This window comes from Mustela erminea, chromosome 6 (genome assembly GCF_009829155.1).
Source record: "Mustela erminea isolate mMusErm1 chromosome 6, mMusErm1.Pri, whole genome shotgun sequence".
Lineage (NCBI taxonomy): Eukaryota > Metazoa > Chordata > Mammalia > Carnivora > Mustelidae > Mustela > Mustela erminea.
In genome coordinates this window covers 90,237,266-90,257,249 of record NC_045619.1, presented here as the reverse complement: position 1 = coordinate 90,257,249, position 19,984 = coordinate 90,237,266, and the positions used below count along the sequence as shown (strand labels likewise).

General features: G+C 37.8%; 1 protein-coding gene across 1 annotated transcript; it reads left to right on the top strand.

The window, feature by feature from the left end:
• The first annotated feature begins 12,017 nt into the window (after positions 1 to 12,017).
• On the top strand, positions 12,018 to 12,992 carry LOC116593564 (olfactory receptor 9K2-like). Its single transcript, XM_032347858.1, has one exon. The coding sequence runs from the start codon at positions 12,030 to 12,032 to the stop codon at positions 12,990 to 12,992; it is 963 nt and encodes a 320-aa protein (XP_032203749.1). The 5' UTR covers positions 12,018 to 12,029.
• The last annotated feature ends 6,992 nt before the right edge of the window (positions 12,993 to 19,984 follow it).

Here is a 19,984-nt window from a genome sequence, read left to right as displayed (position 1 = left end):
GGAGTAACTGAGCGCTGTTCTCTGAGGGCGCACTAAGGAGTGGGGCCCCGGGCTCTCGGCTCCTCGGGGCCGGAGACCAGAAGGCTGCCATTTGTATTCCCATCACCCGGAACTCTACGGAAAGTGCTCAGGGAACAAAAGCTCCTGAAAGCAAACCTGATCGGATTACTCAGCCTGGCCCCTGGTAAGGGTGGTGCAATTCCACCAGGGGCAAAGACACTTGAGAATCACTACACCAGGCCCCTCCCCCAGAAGATCAACAAGAAATCCAGACAAGACCAAGTTCACCTACCAAGGAGTGCAGTTTCAATACCAAGGAGAGCAACAGAATTCCAGAGGAGGAGAAGGCAAAGCACGGAACTCATGGCTTCCTCCCTGTGATTTTTTTAGTCTTGCAGTTAATTTAATTTTTTTCTTTTTCATTTTATTTTTTCTCACATTCTGGTAATTTTTTTTAAACTTTTACTCTTTTCTTTTTTAACGTTTTTTAACTATTTTATCTAATATATATATTTTTTCTTTTTTATATTTTTCTTTATTTGTTTTCTTTTTTTAATTCTTTTTTTTCTTTTCTTTTTCTTTTTTTTTTTTTTCCTTTCTTCCTTTTTGAACCTCTTTTTATCCCCTTTCTCCCCGCTCACTATTTGGGATCTCTTCTGATTTGGTTAAAGCATATTTTCCTGGGGTTGTTGCCACCCTTTTAGTATTTTACTTGCTCCTTCATATACTCTTATCTGGACAAAATGACAAGACAGAAAAATTCACCACAAAAAAAAAGAACAAGAGGCAGTACCGAAGGCTAGGGACATAATCAATACAGACATTGGTAATATGTCAGATCTAGAGTTCAGAATGACAATTCTCAAGGTTCTAGCCGGGCTTGAAAAAGGCATGGAAGATATTAGAGAAACCCTCTTGGGAGATATAAAAGCCCTTTCTGGAGAAATAAAAGAACTAAAATCTAACCAAGTTGAAATAAAAAAAGCTATTAATGAGGTGCAATCAAAAATAGAGGCTCTCACTGCTAGGATAAATGAGGCAGAAGAAAGAATTAGTGATATAGAAGACCAAATGACAGAGAATAAAGAAGCTGAGCAAAAGAGGGACAAACAGCTACTGGATCACAAGGGGAGAATTCGAGAGATAAGTGAGACCATAAGACGAAACAACATTAGAATAATTGGGATTCCAGAAGAAGAAGAAAGAGAGAGGGGAGCAGAAGGTATACTGGAGAGAATTATTGGGGAGAATTTCCCCAATATGGCAAGGGAACGAGCATCAAAATTCAGGAGGTTCAGAGAACGTCCCTCAAAATCAATAAGAATAGGCCCACACCCCATCACCTAATAGTAAAATTTACAAGTCTCAGTGACAAAGAGAAAATCCTGAAAGCAGCCCGGGAAAAGAAGTTTATAATATACAATGGTAAAAATATTAGATTGGAAGCTGACTTATCCACAGAGACCTGGAAGGCCAGAAAGAGCTGGCATGATATTTTCAGAGCACTAAGCGAGAAAACCATGCAGCCAAGAATACTATATGCAGCTAGGCTATCATTGAAAATAGAAGGAGAGATTAAAAGCTTCCAGGACAAACAAAAACTGAAAGAATTTGCAAACACCAAACCAGCTCTAGAGGAAATATTGAAAGGGGTCCTCTAAGCAAAGAGAGAGCCTACAAGTGGTAGATCAGAAAGGAACAGAGACCGTATACAGTAAGAGTCACCTTACAGACAATACAATAGCACTAAATTCATATCTCTCAATAGTTACCCTGAATGTTAATAGGCTAAATGTCCCTGTCAAAAGACACAGGGTGTCAGAATGGATAAAAAAAAAAAAAAAATCTAATGTTGCCTCCAAGAAACTCATTTTAAGCCCGAAGACACCTCCAGATTTAAAGTGAGGGGGTGGAAAAGAATTTGCCATGCTAATGGACATCAGAAGAAAGCAGGAGTGGCAATCCTTATATCAGATCAATTAGATTTTAAGCCAAAGACTATAATAAGAGATGAGGATGGACATTATATCATACTCAAAGGGTCGGTTCAACAAGAAGATCTAACAATTTTAAATATCTATACCCCCAACGTGGGAGCAGCCAACTATATAAACCAATTAATAACAAAATCAAAGAAACACATCAACAATAATACAATAATAGTAGGGCACTTTAACACTCCGCTCACTGAAATGGACAGATCATCCAAGCAAAAGATCAGCAAGGAAATAAAGGCCTTAAATGACACAATGGACCAGATGGACATCACAGATATATTCAGAACATTTCATCCCAAAGCAACAGAATACACATTCTTCTCTAGTGCACATGGAACATTCTCCAGAATAGATCACATCCTTGGTCCTAAATCAGGACTCAAATGGTATCAAAAGATTGGGATCATTCCCTGCATATTTTCAGACCACAATGCTCTAAAGCTAGAACTCAACCACAAAAGGAAGTTTGGAAAGAACCCAAATACATGGAGACTAAACAGCATCCTTCTAAAGTATGAAAGGGTCAACTGGGAAATTAAAGAAGAATTGAAAAAAATCATGGAAACAAATGATAATGAAAACAAAACGGTTCAAAATCTGTGGGACACAACAAAGGCAGTCCTGAGAGGAAAATATATAGCGGTACAAGCCCTTCTCAAGAAACAAGAGAGGTCTCAGGTACACAACTTAACCCTACACCTAAAGGAGATGGAGAAAGAACAAGAAAGAAACCCTAAGCCCAGCAGGAGAAGAGAAATCATAAAGATCAGAGCAGAAATCAATGAAATAGAAACCAAGAAAACAATAAAACAAATCAACGAAACTAGGAGCTGGTTCTTTGGAAGAATTAATAAAATTGATAAACCCCTGGCCCGACTTATCAAAAAGAAAAGAGAAAGGACCCAAATAAATAAAGTCATGAATTAAAGAGGAGAGATCACAACCAACACCAAAGAATACAAACTATTATAGGAACATACTATGAGCAACTCTACGCCAACAAATTTGACAATCTGGAAGAAATGGATGCATTCCTAGAAACATATAAACTACCACAACTGAACCAGGAAGAAATAGAAAGCCTGAGCAGACCCATAACCAGTAAGGATATTGAAACAGTCATTAAAAATCTCCAAACAAACAAAAGCCCAGGACCAGACGGCTTCCCAGGGGAATTCTACCAAACATTTAAAGAAGAACTAATTCCTATTCTCCTGAAACTGTTCCAAAAAATAGAAATGGAAGGAAAACTTCCAAACTCATTTTATGAGGCCAGCATCACCTTGATCCCAAAGCCAGATAAGGATCCCATCAAAAAAGAGAGCTATAGACCAATATCCTTGATGAACACAGATGCAAAAATTCTCACCAAAAGACTGCCAATAGGATTCAACAGTACATTAAAAGGATTATTCACCACGACCAAGTGGGATTTATTCCAGGGCTGCAAGGTTGGTTCAACATCTGCAAATCAGTCAATGTGATACAACACATCAAAAAAGAAAGAACAAGAACCATATGATACTCTCAATAGATGCTGAAAAAGCATTTGACAAAGTACAGCATCCCTTCCTGATCAAAACTCTTCAAAGTGTAGGAATAGAGGGCACATACCTCAATATCATCAAAGCCATCTATGAAAAACCCACCTCAAATATCATTCTCAATGGAGAAAAACTGAAAGCTTTTCCGCTAAGGTCAGGAACACGGCAGGGATGTCCATTATTACCATTGCTATTCAAAATAGTACTGGAGATCCTAACCTCAGCAATCAGACAACAAAAGGAAATTAAAAGCATCCAAACTGACAAAGAAGTCAAACTATCACTCTTTGCAGATGATATGATACTATATGTGGAAAACCCAAAAGACTCCACTCCAAAACTGCTAGAACTTGTACAGGAATTCAGTCAAGTGTCAGGATAGAAAATCAATGCACAGAAATCAGTTGCATTTCTCTACACCAACAACAAGACAGAAGAAAGAGAAATTAAGGAGTCAATCCCATTTACAATTGCACCCAAAACCATAAGATACCTAGGAATAAACCTAACCAAAGAGGCACAGAATCTATACTCAGAAAACTATAAAGTACTCATGAACGTAATTGAGGAAGACACAAAGTAATGGAAAAATGTTCCATGCTCCTGGATTGGAAGAATAAATATTGTGAAAATGTCTATGCTATCTAACGCAATCTACACATTTAATGCAATTCCTATCAAAGTACCATCCATCTTTTTCAAAGAAATGGAACAAATAATTCTAAAATTTATATGGAACAAGAAAAGACCTCAAATAGCCAAAGGGATATTGAAAAAGAAAGCCAAAGTTGGTGGCATCACAATTCCGGACTTCATGCTCTATTACAAAGCTGTCATCATCAAGACAGCATGGTACTGGCACAAAAACAGACACATAGATCAATGGAACAGAATAGAGAGCCCAGAAATAGACCCTCAACTCTATGGTCAACTAATCTTCGACAAAGCAGGAAAGAATGTCCAATGGAAAAAAGACAGCCTCTTCAATAAATAGTGTTGGGAAAATTGGACAGCCACATGCAGAAAAATGAAATTGGACCATTTCCTTACACCACACATGAAAATAGACTCAAAATGGATGAAGGACCTCAATGTGCAAAAGGAATCCATCAAAATCCTTGAGGAGAACACAGCAGCAACCTCTTTGACCTCAGCCGCAGCGACATCTTCCTAGGAACATCGCCAAAGGCAAGGGAAGCAAGGGCAAAAATGAACTATTGGGATTTCATCAAGATCAAAAGCTTTTGCACATCAAAGGAAACAGTTAACAAAATCAAAAGACAACTGACAGAATGGGAGAAGATATTTGCAAACGACATATCAGATAAAGGACTAGTGTCCAAAATCTATAAAGAACTTAGCAAACTCAACACCCAAAGAACAAATAATCCAATCAAGAAATGGGCAGAGGATATGAACAGACATTTCTGCAAAGAAGACTTCCAGATGGCCAACAGACACATGAAAAAGTACTCCATATCACTCAGCATCAGGGAAATACAAATCAAAACCACAATGAGATATCACCTCACACCAGTCAGAATGGCTAAAATCAACAAGTCAGGAAATGACAGATGCTGGCGAAGATGCGGAGAAAGGGGAACCCACCTACACTGTTGGTGGGAATGCAAGCTGGTGCAACCACTCTGGAAAACAGCATGGAGATTCCTCAAAATGTTGAAAATAGAACTGCCCTATGACCCAGCAATTGCACTACTGGGTATTTACCCTAAAGATACAAACGTAGTGATCCGAAGGGGCATGTGCACCCGAATGTTTATAGCAGCAATGTCCACAATAGCCAAACTATGGAAAGAACCTAGATGTCCATCAACAGATGAATGGATAAAGAAGAAGTGGTATATATACACAATGGAATACTATGCAGCCATCAAAAGAAATGAAATCTTGCCATTTGCGACAACATGGATGGAACTAGAGCATATCATGCTTAGCGAAATAAGTCAAGCAGAGAAAGACGACTATCATATGATCTCCCTGATATGAGGAAGTGGTGATGCAACATGGGGGCTTAAGTGAGTAGAAGAAAAATCAATGAAACAAGATGGGATTGGGAGGGAGACAAACCATAAGTGACTCTTAATCTCACAAAACAAACTGAGGGTTGTTGGGGGGAGGGGGGTGGGAGAAGGGGGTGGGATTATGGACATTGGGGAGGGTATGTGCTTTGGTGAGTGCTGTGAAGTGTGTAAACCTGGTGATTCACAGACCTGTACCCCTGGGGATAAAAATATATGTTTATAAAAAATAAAAAAAATTAAAAAAAATAGTAGAGGGTCTCAACATGCCAATATCAATAACACAGAAACCATCCAAGCAGAAAATCAATAAAGAGACAAGAGCATTGAATGACACATTGGACCAGATGGACCTCATATATATATGCAGAACACTCCACCCTAAAACAACAGAATACTCATTCTTCCAGAGCACACATGGAACTTTCTCCAGAATAGACCACATACAGGATCACAAATCTGGGCTCAACTTATACCAAAAGATTGAAATTATTCCCTGAATATTCTTAGTCCAAAATGCTTTGAAAGTGGAACTCAACCACAAGAAAATGCTTGGAAGGAATTCAAACACTTGGAAGCTAAAGACCAACCTGCTTAAGAATGTTTGGATCAGGTGCAATTAGGTGGTTCAGTGGGTTAAAGTCTCTGCCTTTGGCTCCAGTCATGTCCCAGGGTCCCGGGATCGACCCCCCATCGGTCTCTCTGCTCAGTGGGGAGCCTGATTCCGCCTCTCTCTTTGCCTGCCTCTCTACCTACTTGTGATCTCTCTCTGTCAAAGTAATAAATAAATAAAATATTTTAAAAAATATTTGTATCAATCAGGAAAGCAAAGAAGAACTTCAACAACTCATGGAAACCAAAGAGAATGAAGACACTTTGGTCCAAAACCTATGAGATATGGCAAAGGCAGTTCTAAAGGGAAATACATAGCCTTCCAAGCCTCACTCAAAACAAGTTGAACAATCCAGAATACAACAGCTCTCTCTACACCTTAAATAACTGGAGAATCAAGAACAAATTAAGCCAACCCCACCCACAAGAAGGGAAATAATCAAAATTAGAGCAGAGATCAATGAGTTAGAAACTAGAGATACAGTAGAAAATATCAACAAAACTAGAAGCTGGTTACCTGAAAGAATCAATAAGATCAACAAACCACTAGCCAAACTAATCCAAAAGAAAAGAGAGAGGACCCAAATTAATAACATTATGAGTTAAAAGGGAGAGATTACCACTAACACCAAGGAAATAGAAACAATCATCAGAAATTATTCTCAACAGTTATATGCCAATAAGTTGAGCAGCCTAGAAGAAATGGATGCATTCCTGGAAACTTATCAACTTCCAAAATGGAATCAGAAAGAAATTAACAACCTGAATAGACCAATATCTAGTAACGAGATTGAAGCAGTGTCAAAAAACAAGAACTCAGGACCTGATGGATTCCCTGAAGAATTCTACCAAACATTCAAAGAGGAAATAATACCTATGCTCCTGAAGTTGTTTCAAAAAAATAGAAACAGAAGGAAAGCTTCCAGCCTCTTTCTATGAAGCCAGCATTACCCTGATCCCCAAACCATGCAAAGACCCCACCAAAAAGAAGAATTTCAAAACAATACCACTGATGAATATAGATGCCAAGATTCTCAACAAGATCCTAGCTAATAGGATCCAACAGTACAGTAAAAATATTATCCATCATGACCAGGTGGGATTTCTCCATGGGATGCAAGGGTAGTTCAACATTCTCAAATCAATCAATGTGATAGAACAAATCAATAAGAGAAGACAGAAGAACCACATGGTCCTCTTAATTGATGCAGAAAAAGCACTTAAAATGATCCAGCATCCCTTCCTGATTAAAATGATTCAAAGTACAGGGATAGCGGTAACATTCCTGAACTTCATAAAATCTATCTATGAAAGACCCACAGCAAATATCATCCTCAATGGGAAAAAGCTTGCAGCCTTCCCATTGAGATCAGGAACACGACAAGGATGCCCACTCTCACCACTCTGGTTCAACATAGTATTAGAAGTCCTAGCAAAGCAATCAGACAAGAGAAATAAAAGATATTCAAATTGGCAATGAAGAAGTCAAACTCTCTCTCTTTGCAGATGACATGATACTTTATATGGAAAACCCAAAAGACTCTACCCCCAAACTACTAGAACTCACACAGCAATTCAGCAATGTGGCAGGATACAAAGTCAATTTACAGAAATCAGTTGCTTTCTTACACATCAACAATAAAAATATAAAAAGGGAAATTAGAGAATTGATTCCATTTACTATAACACCAAGAACCATAAGATACCTGGGAATAAAACTAACCAAAGTAGTAAAGGATATATACTTGAGGAATTAAAGAACACTCATAAAAGAAATTGAAGAATATACAAAAAGATGGAAGAGCACTACATGATCATGGATCTGAAAAATAAACATTGTTAAAATATCTATGCTGCCTTGAACAATCTATACTCTCAATGCCATCCAGATCAAAATTACACCGACATTTTTCAAAGAGCTGGAACAAACTATCCTAAAATTTGTATGGAACCAGAAAAGACCCTGAATTGTTAAAAAAATGTTGAAAAAGAAAAACAAAACTGGGGGCATCCCATTGCCTGATTTCAAGCTTTACTACAAAGCTGTGATCACCAAGACAGCATGGTACTGGCACAAAAATAGACACATAGACCAATGGAACAGAGTACAGAACCCAGATATGCAACCTCAATGCTATGGTCAAATAATCTGCAACAAAGCAGGAAAGAATAGCCAGTGGAAAAAAGTCTCTTCAATAAATGGTGCTGGGAAAATTGGACAGCTATATGTAGAGGAATGAAACTCGACCGTTCTCTTACACCATACACGAAAATAAACTCAAAATGGATAAAAGACCTCAACGTGAGGCAGGAATCCATCAGAATCCCAGAGGAGAATGTAGGCAGTAGCCTCTTTGACACTGGCCACAACAACTTCTTTCAAGACATGTCTCCAAGGCAAAGGAAACAAAAGTGAAAATGAACTTTCGGAATTTCATCAAAATGAAAAGCTTCTACACAGCAAAAGAAACACTCAACAAAACTAAGAGGCAACCTATGGAATGGAAGAAGATACTTGCAAATGACAGTACAGACAACAGGCTGATATCCAAGACCTATAAGGAACTCCTCAAACGCAACATACAGAAAACAGAAAATCATGTGAAGAAAAGGACAGGAGACATTAACAGACACTTCTCCAAAAAAGACATGCAAATGGATAACAGACACATGAAAAAATGTTCATCATTAGTCATCAGGGAGATTCAAATCAAAACCATGTTGACCACATCTTCCTTATCCATTCATCCATTGAAGGGCATCTTGGTTCTTTCCACAGTTTGGCGACTATGGCCATTGCTGCTATAAACATTGAGGTACAGATGGCCCTTCTTTTCACTACATCTGTATCTTTGGGGTAAATACCCAGGAGTGCAATTGCAGGGTCATAGGGAAGTTCTATTTTTAATTTCTTGAGGAATCTCCACACTGTTCTCCAAAGAGGCTGCACCAACTTGCATTCCCACCAACAGTGTAAGAGGGTTCCCCTTTCTCCACATCACCTCTTTATTTTGGCTCAGTTCTTATTTGGGTCATGAGATCAAGCTCTGGCATGGCCACTGCAGGGAGTATCTCCTTGAGATTCTCTCCCTGTCCCTCTGCCCCTCCCCCTGCTCATCAAACACATGCACACAAATGCACACACACACTCTCTCTCTCTCTCTCAAATAAATAAATCTTAAAAACAAACAAACAAAAAAGAGTGTCACTCAGAAGTTCCCAGCCTTTCCAAATTGATAGGCTACTATTCACCTAAATTAATATTTTCCTGTTTAAAGTAATAAACCTATTTATTCTTCCTACACCAACAAAACTTTTACTAATATTATATTAAAATGAGGAGCTCTTGCCCTATATCATTTTGTATTCCACACACTGAAAAGTTCTAGATAAATTCTAGAAATAATTTTTTTTAAAGATTTTATTTATTCATTTGACACAGAGAGATCACAAGTAGGCAGAGAGGCAGGCAGAGAGAAAGAGAGGAGGAAGCAGGCTCCCCGCGGAGCAGAGAACCCGATGCGGGACTCGATCCCAGGACCCTGAGATCATGACCTGAGCCGAAGGCAGCGGCTTAACCCACTGAGCCACCCAGGCGCCCTCTAGAAATAATTTTTAATTAAATGGATGTTTAGGAGCACCTCGGTGGCTCAGTTAATTAAGTGTCTGCCTTTGGCTCAGGTCATATTCTCAGGATCCTGGGATCCTGTCCTGCAATGGACCTCCTGCTCAGCAGGGATTCTGCTTCTCCTTCTGCCTCTTACCCTGCTTCATCCTCTCTCTCATTCTCTCTCAGTCTCTAGGTGTCAAATAAATAAGTAAAAACTTTAAAAGGGGGGACTTAAAAGGTAAGATTACAATTAATTCATGGAAATATTTAGGACAAAAATGGCATCTTGAAAATATTAAGCTCATTAAGTAGAGTGTTATCTCTGTGGTTTTAATGTAGTCTTTCCATCACAAATATTTTAAAATATTTCACTAAGAAATTTTAAAATAATCTTCTTGAATGCTATTATTTCTCTTATTTTCTAATTGTTTAGTTTTGAATATATGAAAACATAGAAATCACAAAACATTATCTGACCTTTAATTTGTGATTTAAATATTTATGACATCATGAAATATGTCTACATCAAGGAATACAGGTATACCCTAAGCTGGAGTGAATTTTTGTCTTTTTTGAATTATAATTAATGTAATTTACTACATAATTAAAAATATTCACTCTTTAGTCTAAGATCTAACTCTTTTCTCATATGGTACAAACTTTTAAATTTGTCTCTCTGTGCCTACCAATACATATGTTATGACAATTACCAGAAACTTTTTCTTCATCAGTGAAAAAATTAAGTTCAAAGAAATTCCCAAAGGATACATACAACCTGTACTTGGAAAAGTTCCCTGTACTTGTAATATTATTAGATTATTTTGTTTGTATCTGCGGCTAACACAGTCCTCATGGACAACAGCCCTGGAGTCCGCACTTACGTCTCCACAACTGACTTTAAGATTACTCTTCTCCCAGTGGAATTGATCAGAGGATGAGCAACTGTAATGTTGGAATATCCTGAAGAAAGGTTTCACAGGGCTAAAAATAAGAACATTGTAAACAACCATTGTTGACTTTCAAACAAATGATGATTGACTCTAGATGACACAAAGTCGCTAAGGTCCTTTAACACCCATGATTATTTCATTAGCCTTAAGACATATAAAGCATACTAGATTTTATGAAAAGAACTTTCCTTTAGTATATTCTTTAAATATACTTTCCCTGAATGAAGAGCAAGATCCCTTGAACTGATGCAACTTTACTAGAAAGTCATCTTTGTGGCGTAAGAACTGCAATGTTCATCAGCTTCTCTCTGCTTCAAAAAAAGCTAAATGATTATGGCATATTTTAAATAAACAACTACCAGTGGAAGTAAAGTAAATATAATGAGGCAATAAAAATGCATTATTTAGGGTGCCTGGGTGGCTCAGTGGATTAAGCCACTGCCTTCGGCTCAGGTCATGATCTCAGGGTCCTGGGATCGAGTCCCGCATCGGGCTCTCTGCTCGGCAGGGAGCCTGCTTCCCTCTCTCTCTCTCTCTGCCTGCCTCTCCATCTACTTGTGATTTCTTTCTGTCAAATAAATAAAAATAAAATCTTTAAAAAAAAAATGCATTATTTAGGAGAATGGCCTTGATCTATGGAAATGACCATTTATTTAGAAAGAGCTTTAAACAATTTTATTTAACATAAGATTAGTGGCTTTTAATTTTTTTAATTTTATCATACATATCACTTACCTATTTTTAGTCTCTTTTTGAAATGATGGGTACAGTAGTAATAAAAGTTAAAGAAACTGAGGCAAATTAGGTAACAATACACGAAAATGTTTTTATTATTGTCATGTAATGATTCAAACACTGGACTATCATAGGCTGCAAACATTGTCATAGAGATTACATGTAGCATCTCTGTTTTAGATATCATAGCACTCTTATTTTAGATAATGAGAATAAACATTTCAAAAGTGAAAAATTAGACAATATTAAATTCTATAACTGGCTGAACTCTGAGCAAAATTATGACTTAAATACAATAACTCCAAAATGTCTTTCACTGCTAATAACTGAATACCAACTTCATAAGTCTAACATTATCTAATGCAAATACTTGAACGCTCATGACATTAAAATTGTTTCATATGCAATATTGAATTAAGATGCAAATAATGTATTCTACATTTAAGAAACTATGTGACTAAGAAAAAAGCCTGGATTGCATTTGTTTTTTGTTTTTGTTTTTGTTTTTGTTTTTGCTTTATGTCTCTCAGCAGGTTTCTGCCATGGGTGACAAGGGGACAAGCAATCACTCAGAAGTGACTGACTTCATTCTTGTAGGCTTCAGGGTCCGCTCAGAACTCCACATTCTTCTCTTCCTGCTCTTTCTGCTTGTGTATGCCATGATCCTTCTAGGGAATGTGGGGATGATGACCGTTATTATGACTGATCCAAGGCTGAACACACCAATGTATTTCTTCCTAGGCAACCTCTCCTTCATTGATCTCTTCTATTCTTCTGTTATTGCACCCAAGGCTATGATCAACTTCTGGTCTGAGAGCAAGTCCATCTCCTTTGCCAGCTGTGTGACCCAGCTCTTTCTCTTTGTCCTTTTCATTGTGGCTGAGGCATTTCTCCTGGCAGTCATGGCTTATGACCGCTTCATTGCCATCTGCAACCCACTCCTCTACTCTGTCCAGATGTCAGCTCGTCTCTGCATTCGGCTGGTGGCTGGTTCCTATTTTTGTGGCTGCATCAGCTCAGTTCTTCAGACAAGCATGACATTTACTTTGTCCTTTTGTGCTTCCCGCACCATTGATCACTTTTACTGTGATGACCGTCCACTTCAAAGGATTTCTTGTTCTGATCTCTACCTTCATAAGATAGTTTCCTTTTTCTTATGCAGCATTATTATTTTGCCTACCATAATAGTCATTATCGTGTCCTATATGTATATTGTGTCCACAGTTCTAAAGATACGCTCCTCTGAGGGACGTAAGAAAGCCTTCTCCACTTGCAGCTCTCACCTAGGAGTCGTGAGTGTACTGTACGGTGCCATCGTTTTTATGTATGTCATCCCTGACAGATTTCCTGAGCTGAGTAAAGTGGCTTCCTTATGTTACACCTTAGTCACTCCCATGTTGAATCCTTTGATTTACTCCCTGAGAAACAAAGATGTCAAAGAAGCTCTGAGAAAGATCCTGGGGAAAAAAGCATTTCTATTTAATTCTATCTTAACAGTGACATAATTGAAAAGCCTGGACACTGTGACAACTTGGGGAGGCATTGATGCAAAGAATGCCTCCAATGATTTTGAAAAATTTAATTTTAGAAAGTTTATTTATTTGAATCTCATGAACTTAACAGCTGGCAAGTACATTTTGGAGTGGAATGGCTTTCTCCGTACTTCGTCTTCATTTGGGTAAAGATCATGATTGCTGTGTATTTCGATTTTAGGGAAAATATATTCCAGATTTGGTGCTGGCACTCTGAAGATGATGTTTGGGATGTTTATCTTGAGTCAGTAACAAGTGTTGTGAAATATGTATATAATTGGTAGAAGTAACAAAATCTGATATGGTAAGAAGACAGAACAAAATATCAGATTTACTGGAAAAATCTTTTTCAGTGCTGCATGAGAGAATCAGATGTTCTGCAGTGCACACAGTGCTGAGGGTGACATGTGTGTCACTCTTAATTGTCCAGAGGCACAATGAGTGACACACATATGTCATACTTTTCTGGGGCTTAAATCATTCTTGAAAATCCTCCTTTTGGACAAGGAAACTGTAATGAAAATGAAAGAAAAATAAAGAGGATTCTTTTTTTGTTGTTGTTCTACGTACCTTACAATTAATTCACCAAATCAATATTTATTGAATTTTTATATACATTTTTCTGTACAAAAATCTCTAGGTATAAATAATTTTTATACTTAAACGCACAGTCAGATGAGGAGAAAACAGCTGGCCAGAGAACCAAAATGTCACACGGAAACCCAGTGAAAAAGACATTTATGGAATACACAAAAAGAGCGCAGCCTTTAGAGGTGAACAGTCTTAATGGTCAGTGAAATCTTTTTCTACTTATTTTTTAAAAAATAGGTAAAATTGAGCAAGGTGAAATAGACAGGTTTCTGTGCAAAATCACTATGGTGAACTGCATGAGGTTTGATAAGTCATTTGTACTGCACAAGACAAAAAGTGAGGGATAAGCCTTAAAAATGGATTCATGGAAATTGTGCAGACCTCTATGTCAAGCCAAGGAAGATGACTTTTATTCTGTAGACAAGAGGTAGGCATTGGGGATTTTATTTTATTTTTTTTAAGATTTTATTTATTCATTTGACAGACAGAGATCACAAGTAGGCAGAGAGGCAGGCAGAGAGAGAGGAAGAAGCAGGCTCCCCACTGAGCAGAGAGCCCGACATGGGGATCGATCCCAGGACCTTGAGATCATGACCTGAGCCGAAGGCAATGGCTCAACCCACTGAGCCACCCAGGTGCCTGGCATTGGGGATTTTAGAGAAAGAAAGTATTCTGTTCAACTGGGCATTTTGCAAATATCATGTTGATATCCTTATGGAAAATAAATATTCACAAGGAGAAGACTTAGAAAGTAAGTGATTGCCCAAGTAAGAGATTATGGTGGCTTTTACTAAAGGCAGTCTTCTTAAGGACAGTGAAGAAGAGACTCTCTTTAGAATGACAGGTAAAGTAAGCTGAATATGGACTGATGATTGATAAAATGAGAATGATGCAGAAGTGAAAAATGCCTTCTAATGTTTAAGCATCTCTGCTGGAGAAAAGCTACTTCATAAAATGAGGAAGAATATCTAAGTAATAACAGTTCACTGATAACTTGAGAGTTAAAAAATAAGCTCAGGTGTCAAACTGAGCTTTCAATTTCTGTGTTTGCCGTGTAGTTTTGGGCAAGTTGCATAGTATCTCCATATTTTAATTTTCTCCTGTAAAATGGGGTGTATAAGAGTATTTACCTCGCAGAGTTACTTGAATGATTAAATTACATACATTTCATACAAATCTGTTAAATCTATATATTTATTGGCTGTCAGATTTGTTCTTTCTTCATGCCTTTAATACTATCGATGTTAATTCTGAGAAGACAGTAACTTTCTCTGTCCCTTTCCCTTCTTTACCATGAGGCATTACCAAGTCCCCAGGAGCACCTATGTTTTCATTTCCATAGACAGAACTTGAGTCACTTTACTTTGCTATTTCAGCCTTTATTTTCCTTTTTGCTAACAGCCAACAGAAAAGATCAAAACAAACAAAAAGAACAGGGCCCCCAACTAGGGACAGAATAGTAACTTATGACCAAATGAGGTATCTAATTTCCTCTCTACTCATGTCTGTCTCTAAGAATCCCTTCTTGTATTTCAATATACGTCATCTCTTTCACCCATATTTTTAAAAATACAGATTACTGGGGAAAACAGCGGACTCGCTAAGTAGAAAAACTTCATGAGGATTTTAGGGTAAGTGTTCACTGTGCTATGGTAGTATCCCACCTCTCTCCTGAGGTGAAACAGAAAGATTTTTAGGTTGAAAGAGGCATATTTTACAAAGCCACCCCCATGAGTAAAATGCAGAAGCCTTCATGCCAGTACGCTGCGTCCTATAATGGAATGACCCAGCATGATAAGAAGCACATAGGGAAGTGCAAACAAGAACATAGGGGGACTCCTCTTCCACTAGACCCCAGTCATGGACTACCATATCACTTTGAGAGTGGCAGGCTTAAAACATTTCTTATTTCCTCCAGTTCCAGGTTGAAGAAGCCCTATTCAAGGCAAGAGTGGCTACAATGTCTGGAGATCTTTTCCTTTACCCAGGGCCCATTCACAGCGTAGAAACTCTACCCCAGGCATGGTAGGTCAAGAATAAGTGGGTCCCAATTTCACTTGTGCCAGTTCAAAGGATAGAGATTTTTTGCCAAGACAGATTACTCAGCCATCAGAAATGATGAATACCCAACTTTTGCATCAATATGGATGGGACTGGAGAAGATTATGCTGAATGAAATAAGTTAAGCAGAGAAAGTCAGCTATCATATGGTTTCACTTACTTATGGAACATAAGCAATAACATGGAGGACAATAGGAGAAGGAAAGGAAAAGTGAATTGGGAGATTGTTTTTCAGAGTCCATAGTCTCTCATGGTTCACCTCCCCTTCCAATTTCCCCCAACTCCCTGTGGGGTGGGAGGTTGGGGTACCAGGTGGTGGGTATTATAGAGGGCACGGATTGCATGGAGCACGGGGTGTGGTGCAAAAATAATGAATACTGTTATGCTGGAAATAAAAATAAAAAAAAAAGTGAATTGGGAGAAATTGGAGGGGGAAATGAACCATGAAAGTCTGTGTACTCTGAGAAACAAACTGAGGGTTTTCAAGGGGAGGGAGTGTGGGGATGGGTCAGCCTGGTGGTAGGTATTAAGGAGGGCATGTATTGCATGGAGCACTGGGTGTTCTACATAAACAATGAAACTTGGAACACTGCATCAAAAACTAATCATTTATTTTATGGTGACTAACATAACAGAATAAAAAAATAAATAAATAAAAATGTAAGCATTTGTTGCTGTCAAAAAAAAAAAAAAGAGAGAGAGAGAGAGAGACAAAGAGAGAGATAAGCTTAAAAGACCATAGGCTAACGACCTTGCCCAGAAACCTGCACAAAAAGCCAGGGTGTCACTCTAAGAGAACTAGGCCACTGCTCCTGTTTCAATTCCAGGACACTTGAACACAGGTTTTACCTGGAATGACAGGCAGGCCATAGTAACAGAGGGCCCCAGAACTCTTCTCAAGTGAACTGACTTCATTTGGAATTAAATGTGGGATGGTTTAAGCATAAGCTTAAGGGACTCTAAAACATAATAAACATTTGTTGATAAGCAATTAAGAGAGGTTGCTTGCTCCATGAGAGCAAAATCTAACTGTAGACCAACTAGAAAGATGACCAGAGAGAAGGAGGGAAGGAGACAGCAAAGAAGCCCCCCGAGAATTGGAGAAAACCTCAAAGACTGGCCTTAAGGACTATCCGTGCAGAGGGGACCAAATCCAGTGGATCAAACAATAGAGAAATATATGTGCCACAGTGTTTTCAAAACAATAGAAATTTTGGAAGAATTATTGGAACCTTACTCCTGGGTAGGAAACCTACAGAGACAGATCCAATAAAACGATCAGGGGAAGACACAACCAAAGCTAGCCCGATAAAACTACTGCCGTGCAAGAGTACATACAAGCCTGAGGTTGTACCTCTGAGAAGTGACATGAAAGGCTTCTCAGAGCAAACTGAATCGTTTTCTTAGAAAAAATATATATTTTTTTAAATTTAAGTTTAATTAATTTACATATAACATTATTGTTTTCAGAGCTAGAGGTCAGTGATTCATCAGTCTTATATAATACCCAGTGCTCATTACATCATATGCCCTCCTTAATGTCCATCACCCAGTTACTCCATCCCCTGACCCCTCTCTCCTCCAATATCTCTTGGTTTGTTTCCTATGATTAAGAATATTTTATGGTTTATCTCCCTTTCTAGTTCCATCTTGTTTTATTTTTTTTCCTCTTTCACCTGTGGTCTTCTGTTTTGTTTCTTCAATTCCACATATCAATGAGATGAGATCTTATGATAAATGTCTTTCTCTGATTGACTTATTTGGCTAAATATAACACCCTCTATTTCCATCCACATTATTGCAAGTGGCAAGATTTCATTTTTTTGATGGCTGAATAGTATTGCATTGTATATATACACCATGTCTTCTTTATCCATTCATCTGCCCATGGACATCTGGGCTCTTTCCATAGTTTGGCTATTATGGACATTGCTACTATGAACATTGGGGGAGCAAACAGAATCCAATAAAATAGTAAAAAACAAAAACAAAAAACATAGAGACAAGCAACAACAAAAATAGAGAAATTATTTCAAAAACTTATTCCGGAATTTAAAAATTCAACAACTGGTGTGCTGCGGTGGCTGAGTCAGTTAGACTGCTGTCTCAGGCTCCTGGGATAGAGCCCCATGTCTGATTCCTTGCTCAGCAGGGAGTCTGCTTCTCCCTCTACCTCTGTACTCTCTTTCTCTCAAATAATTATCATTTATTTTTTTTAAGATTTTTTACTTATTTATTTCACAGAAAGAGATCACAAGTAGGCAGAGAGGCAGGCAGAGAGAGAAGGGGAAGCAGGCTCCCCGCTGAGCAGAGAGCCCGATGCCAGGCTCCATCCCAGGCCCCTGGGATCATGGCCTGAGCCGAAGGTAGAGGCTCAACCCACAGAGCCATTCAGGTGCCCCTCTCTCAAATAATTAAATTAAATCTTCAAAGAAAATGCAATAACTGAAAATGTTGGTGACAATCATGCGGTAAGTATCATTTTCAGATTGACTTTTTTCACATGGTAATGTGCATTTAAGATTCCTCCATGTCCTTCCACAGCTTAGTAGCCTGTTATCAACATCCCTCACAAGCTTGGTATATTTAACAATTAATGAGCCTACATTGACTTATTTTATCATTCAAAATTAATAATCTACTTTTTTTGAAGATTTCTATTTATTTGAGAGATAGTGAGAGAGAGATAGAGAGAGCAAACAGAAGGAGACAGAGAGAGAGCAGGGAGCCTGATGAGAGGCTTTATCCCAGGACCCTGGGACCATGACCTGAATGAAAGGCAGATGCTTAGCCCACTGAGCTACCCAAGTGCCCCATAAGTATTTTAAGTACATAATACTTATGTATATAATAATATACAGAGTGAGGATAATAAAAAATGGTATTGTGCCTTTCATTTAAATTCCACTTGTTCATTGTTCCTATACAGAAAGCAATTAACTATTGTATATTAACTGTGTAACCAACAACCATCCTATACTCTCTCAGTTTCAGGACAGTTTTTTTTTTTTTCAGGACAGTTTTTGTCAATTTCTTTCAGGTTTTCTGCATAGATATCATGTGAGAAGAAGAGTTTTTTTTTTTCTTTTTCCCATTCTGTATACATTTTTGAAATCGTTTGCCAAGGCTCCCCCCCAAAAAATACTGTAGACTGGGTGGTTTAAACAACAAATTTATTTTCTCACAATTATGGGTACTGAGAGTCCAAGGACAAATGCCAGCAGATTTGGTTTCCTCTGGGGTGTCTCTCCTCGGCTTGCAGCTATCTGCCTCTTGCTCTTTTTTCACATCATTGTCCCTCAGTACACCTGCACCCTAGTGTCTCTCTGTTTCTCTTACTTTCCTCTTACAGACACCAGTCAGATTGAATCATAATCTACAAAAACAGCCTTATTTTATATATAAAATTTATATATAGAATTTTTATTATAATTGCCTCTGCAAGGATGTGATTCTCACATTAAATTGTAAGCTACCTAAAGAATAACCTCATACCCGAGCTTATCCCAAGAAAAGAATATATTACAGAGATAATTAATAAAGTTAATCAAAGAATAAATATTCAAAAGCATGGAAGAGTACATTTTGGATCACATGCTATTTCATGACTACCTTCCTGCTATACTTTTCAAAACGTGTTCCTTAGAATAATTTACACAGAAAAAAAAGTTACAAAGAAACAAATTGAGGGAGTGATTGCTCCAAAATGTTGGCACTTCTCTTTCTTAGTTATCAAATGTCTATAAGTAACAACATTGTTTTCTATTATATAAGAAAATATTTTTAATCTATTACTTTAAATAATCCTCACACTCATCTTTTTTTCTTTATTTTCACTGCTACAGTGATAATTCAAAGTTGGAACCTCCTCATCTCAATGAATATAATAATAATAATTTTTAAATCTTCTCAGCATTTATATTTCTAAACTTCCAGATTGTGCTTTATAAAACACTCTTTCAAAAAAATTTAAAAAATAAAATAAAACACTCTTTCAATCATGTATTCCTTTTTCTTTTAGAAAAAAAAAAGATTATTTTGAGAGAGAGTGAACGTGAGTGGGAAAAGGGAGAGAAAGAATCTCTAGCAGACTCCATGCTGAGCATGGAACCTGACATGGGTCCTCATTCCATGAATCTAGATCATGACACTTATTGAAATCAAGAGTCAGATGCCTAACCTGCTGAGCCACCAGGCATCCCCATGTCATTCTTTTCGTAAGAGATTTTGTTAGTTCCCTATTTCTACTTAGAAAATAAGGCTTTCTATTACTCTCCAGATTATATTCTTATGAAATCAATGGGATAGCTCAC

Bases quoted from the DNA above. Each gene is read 5' to 3' on its own strand.
- LOC116593564 (XM_032347858.1), top strand. From the start codon at position 12,030: ATGGGTGACAAGGGGACAAGCAATCACTCAGAAGTGACTGACTTCATT.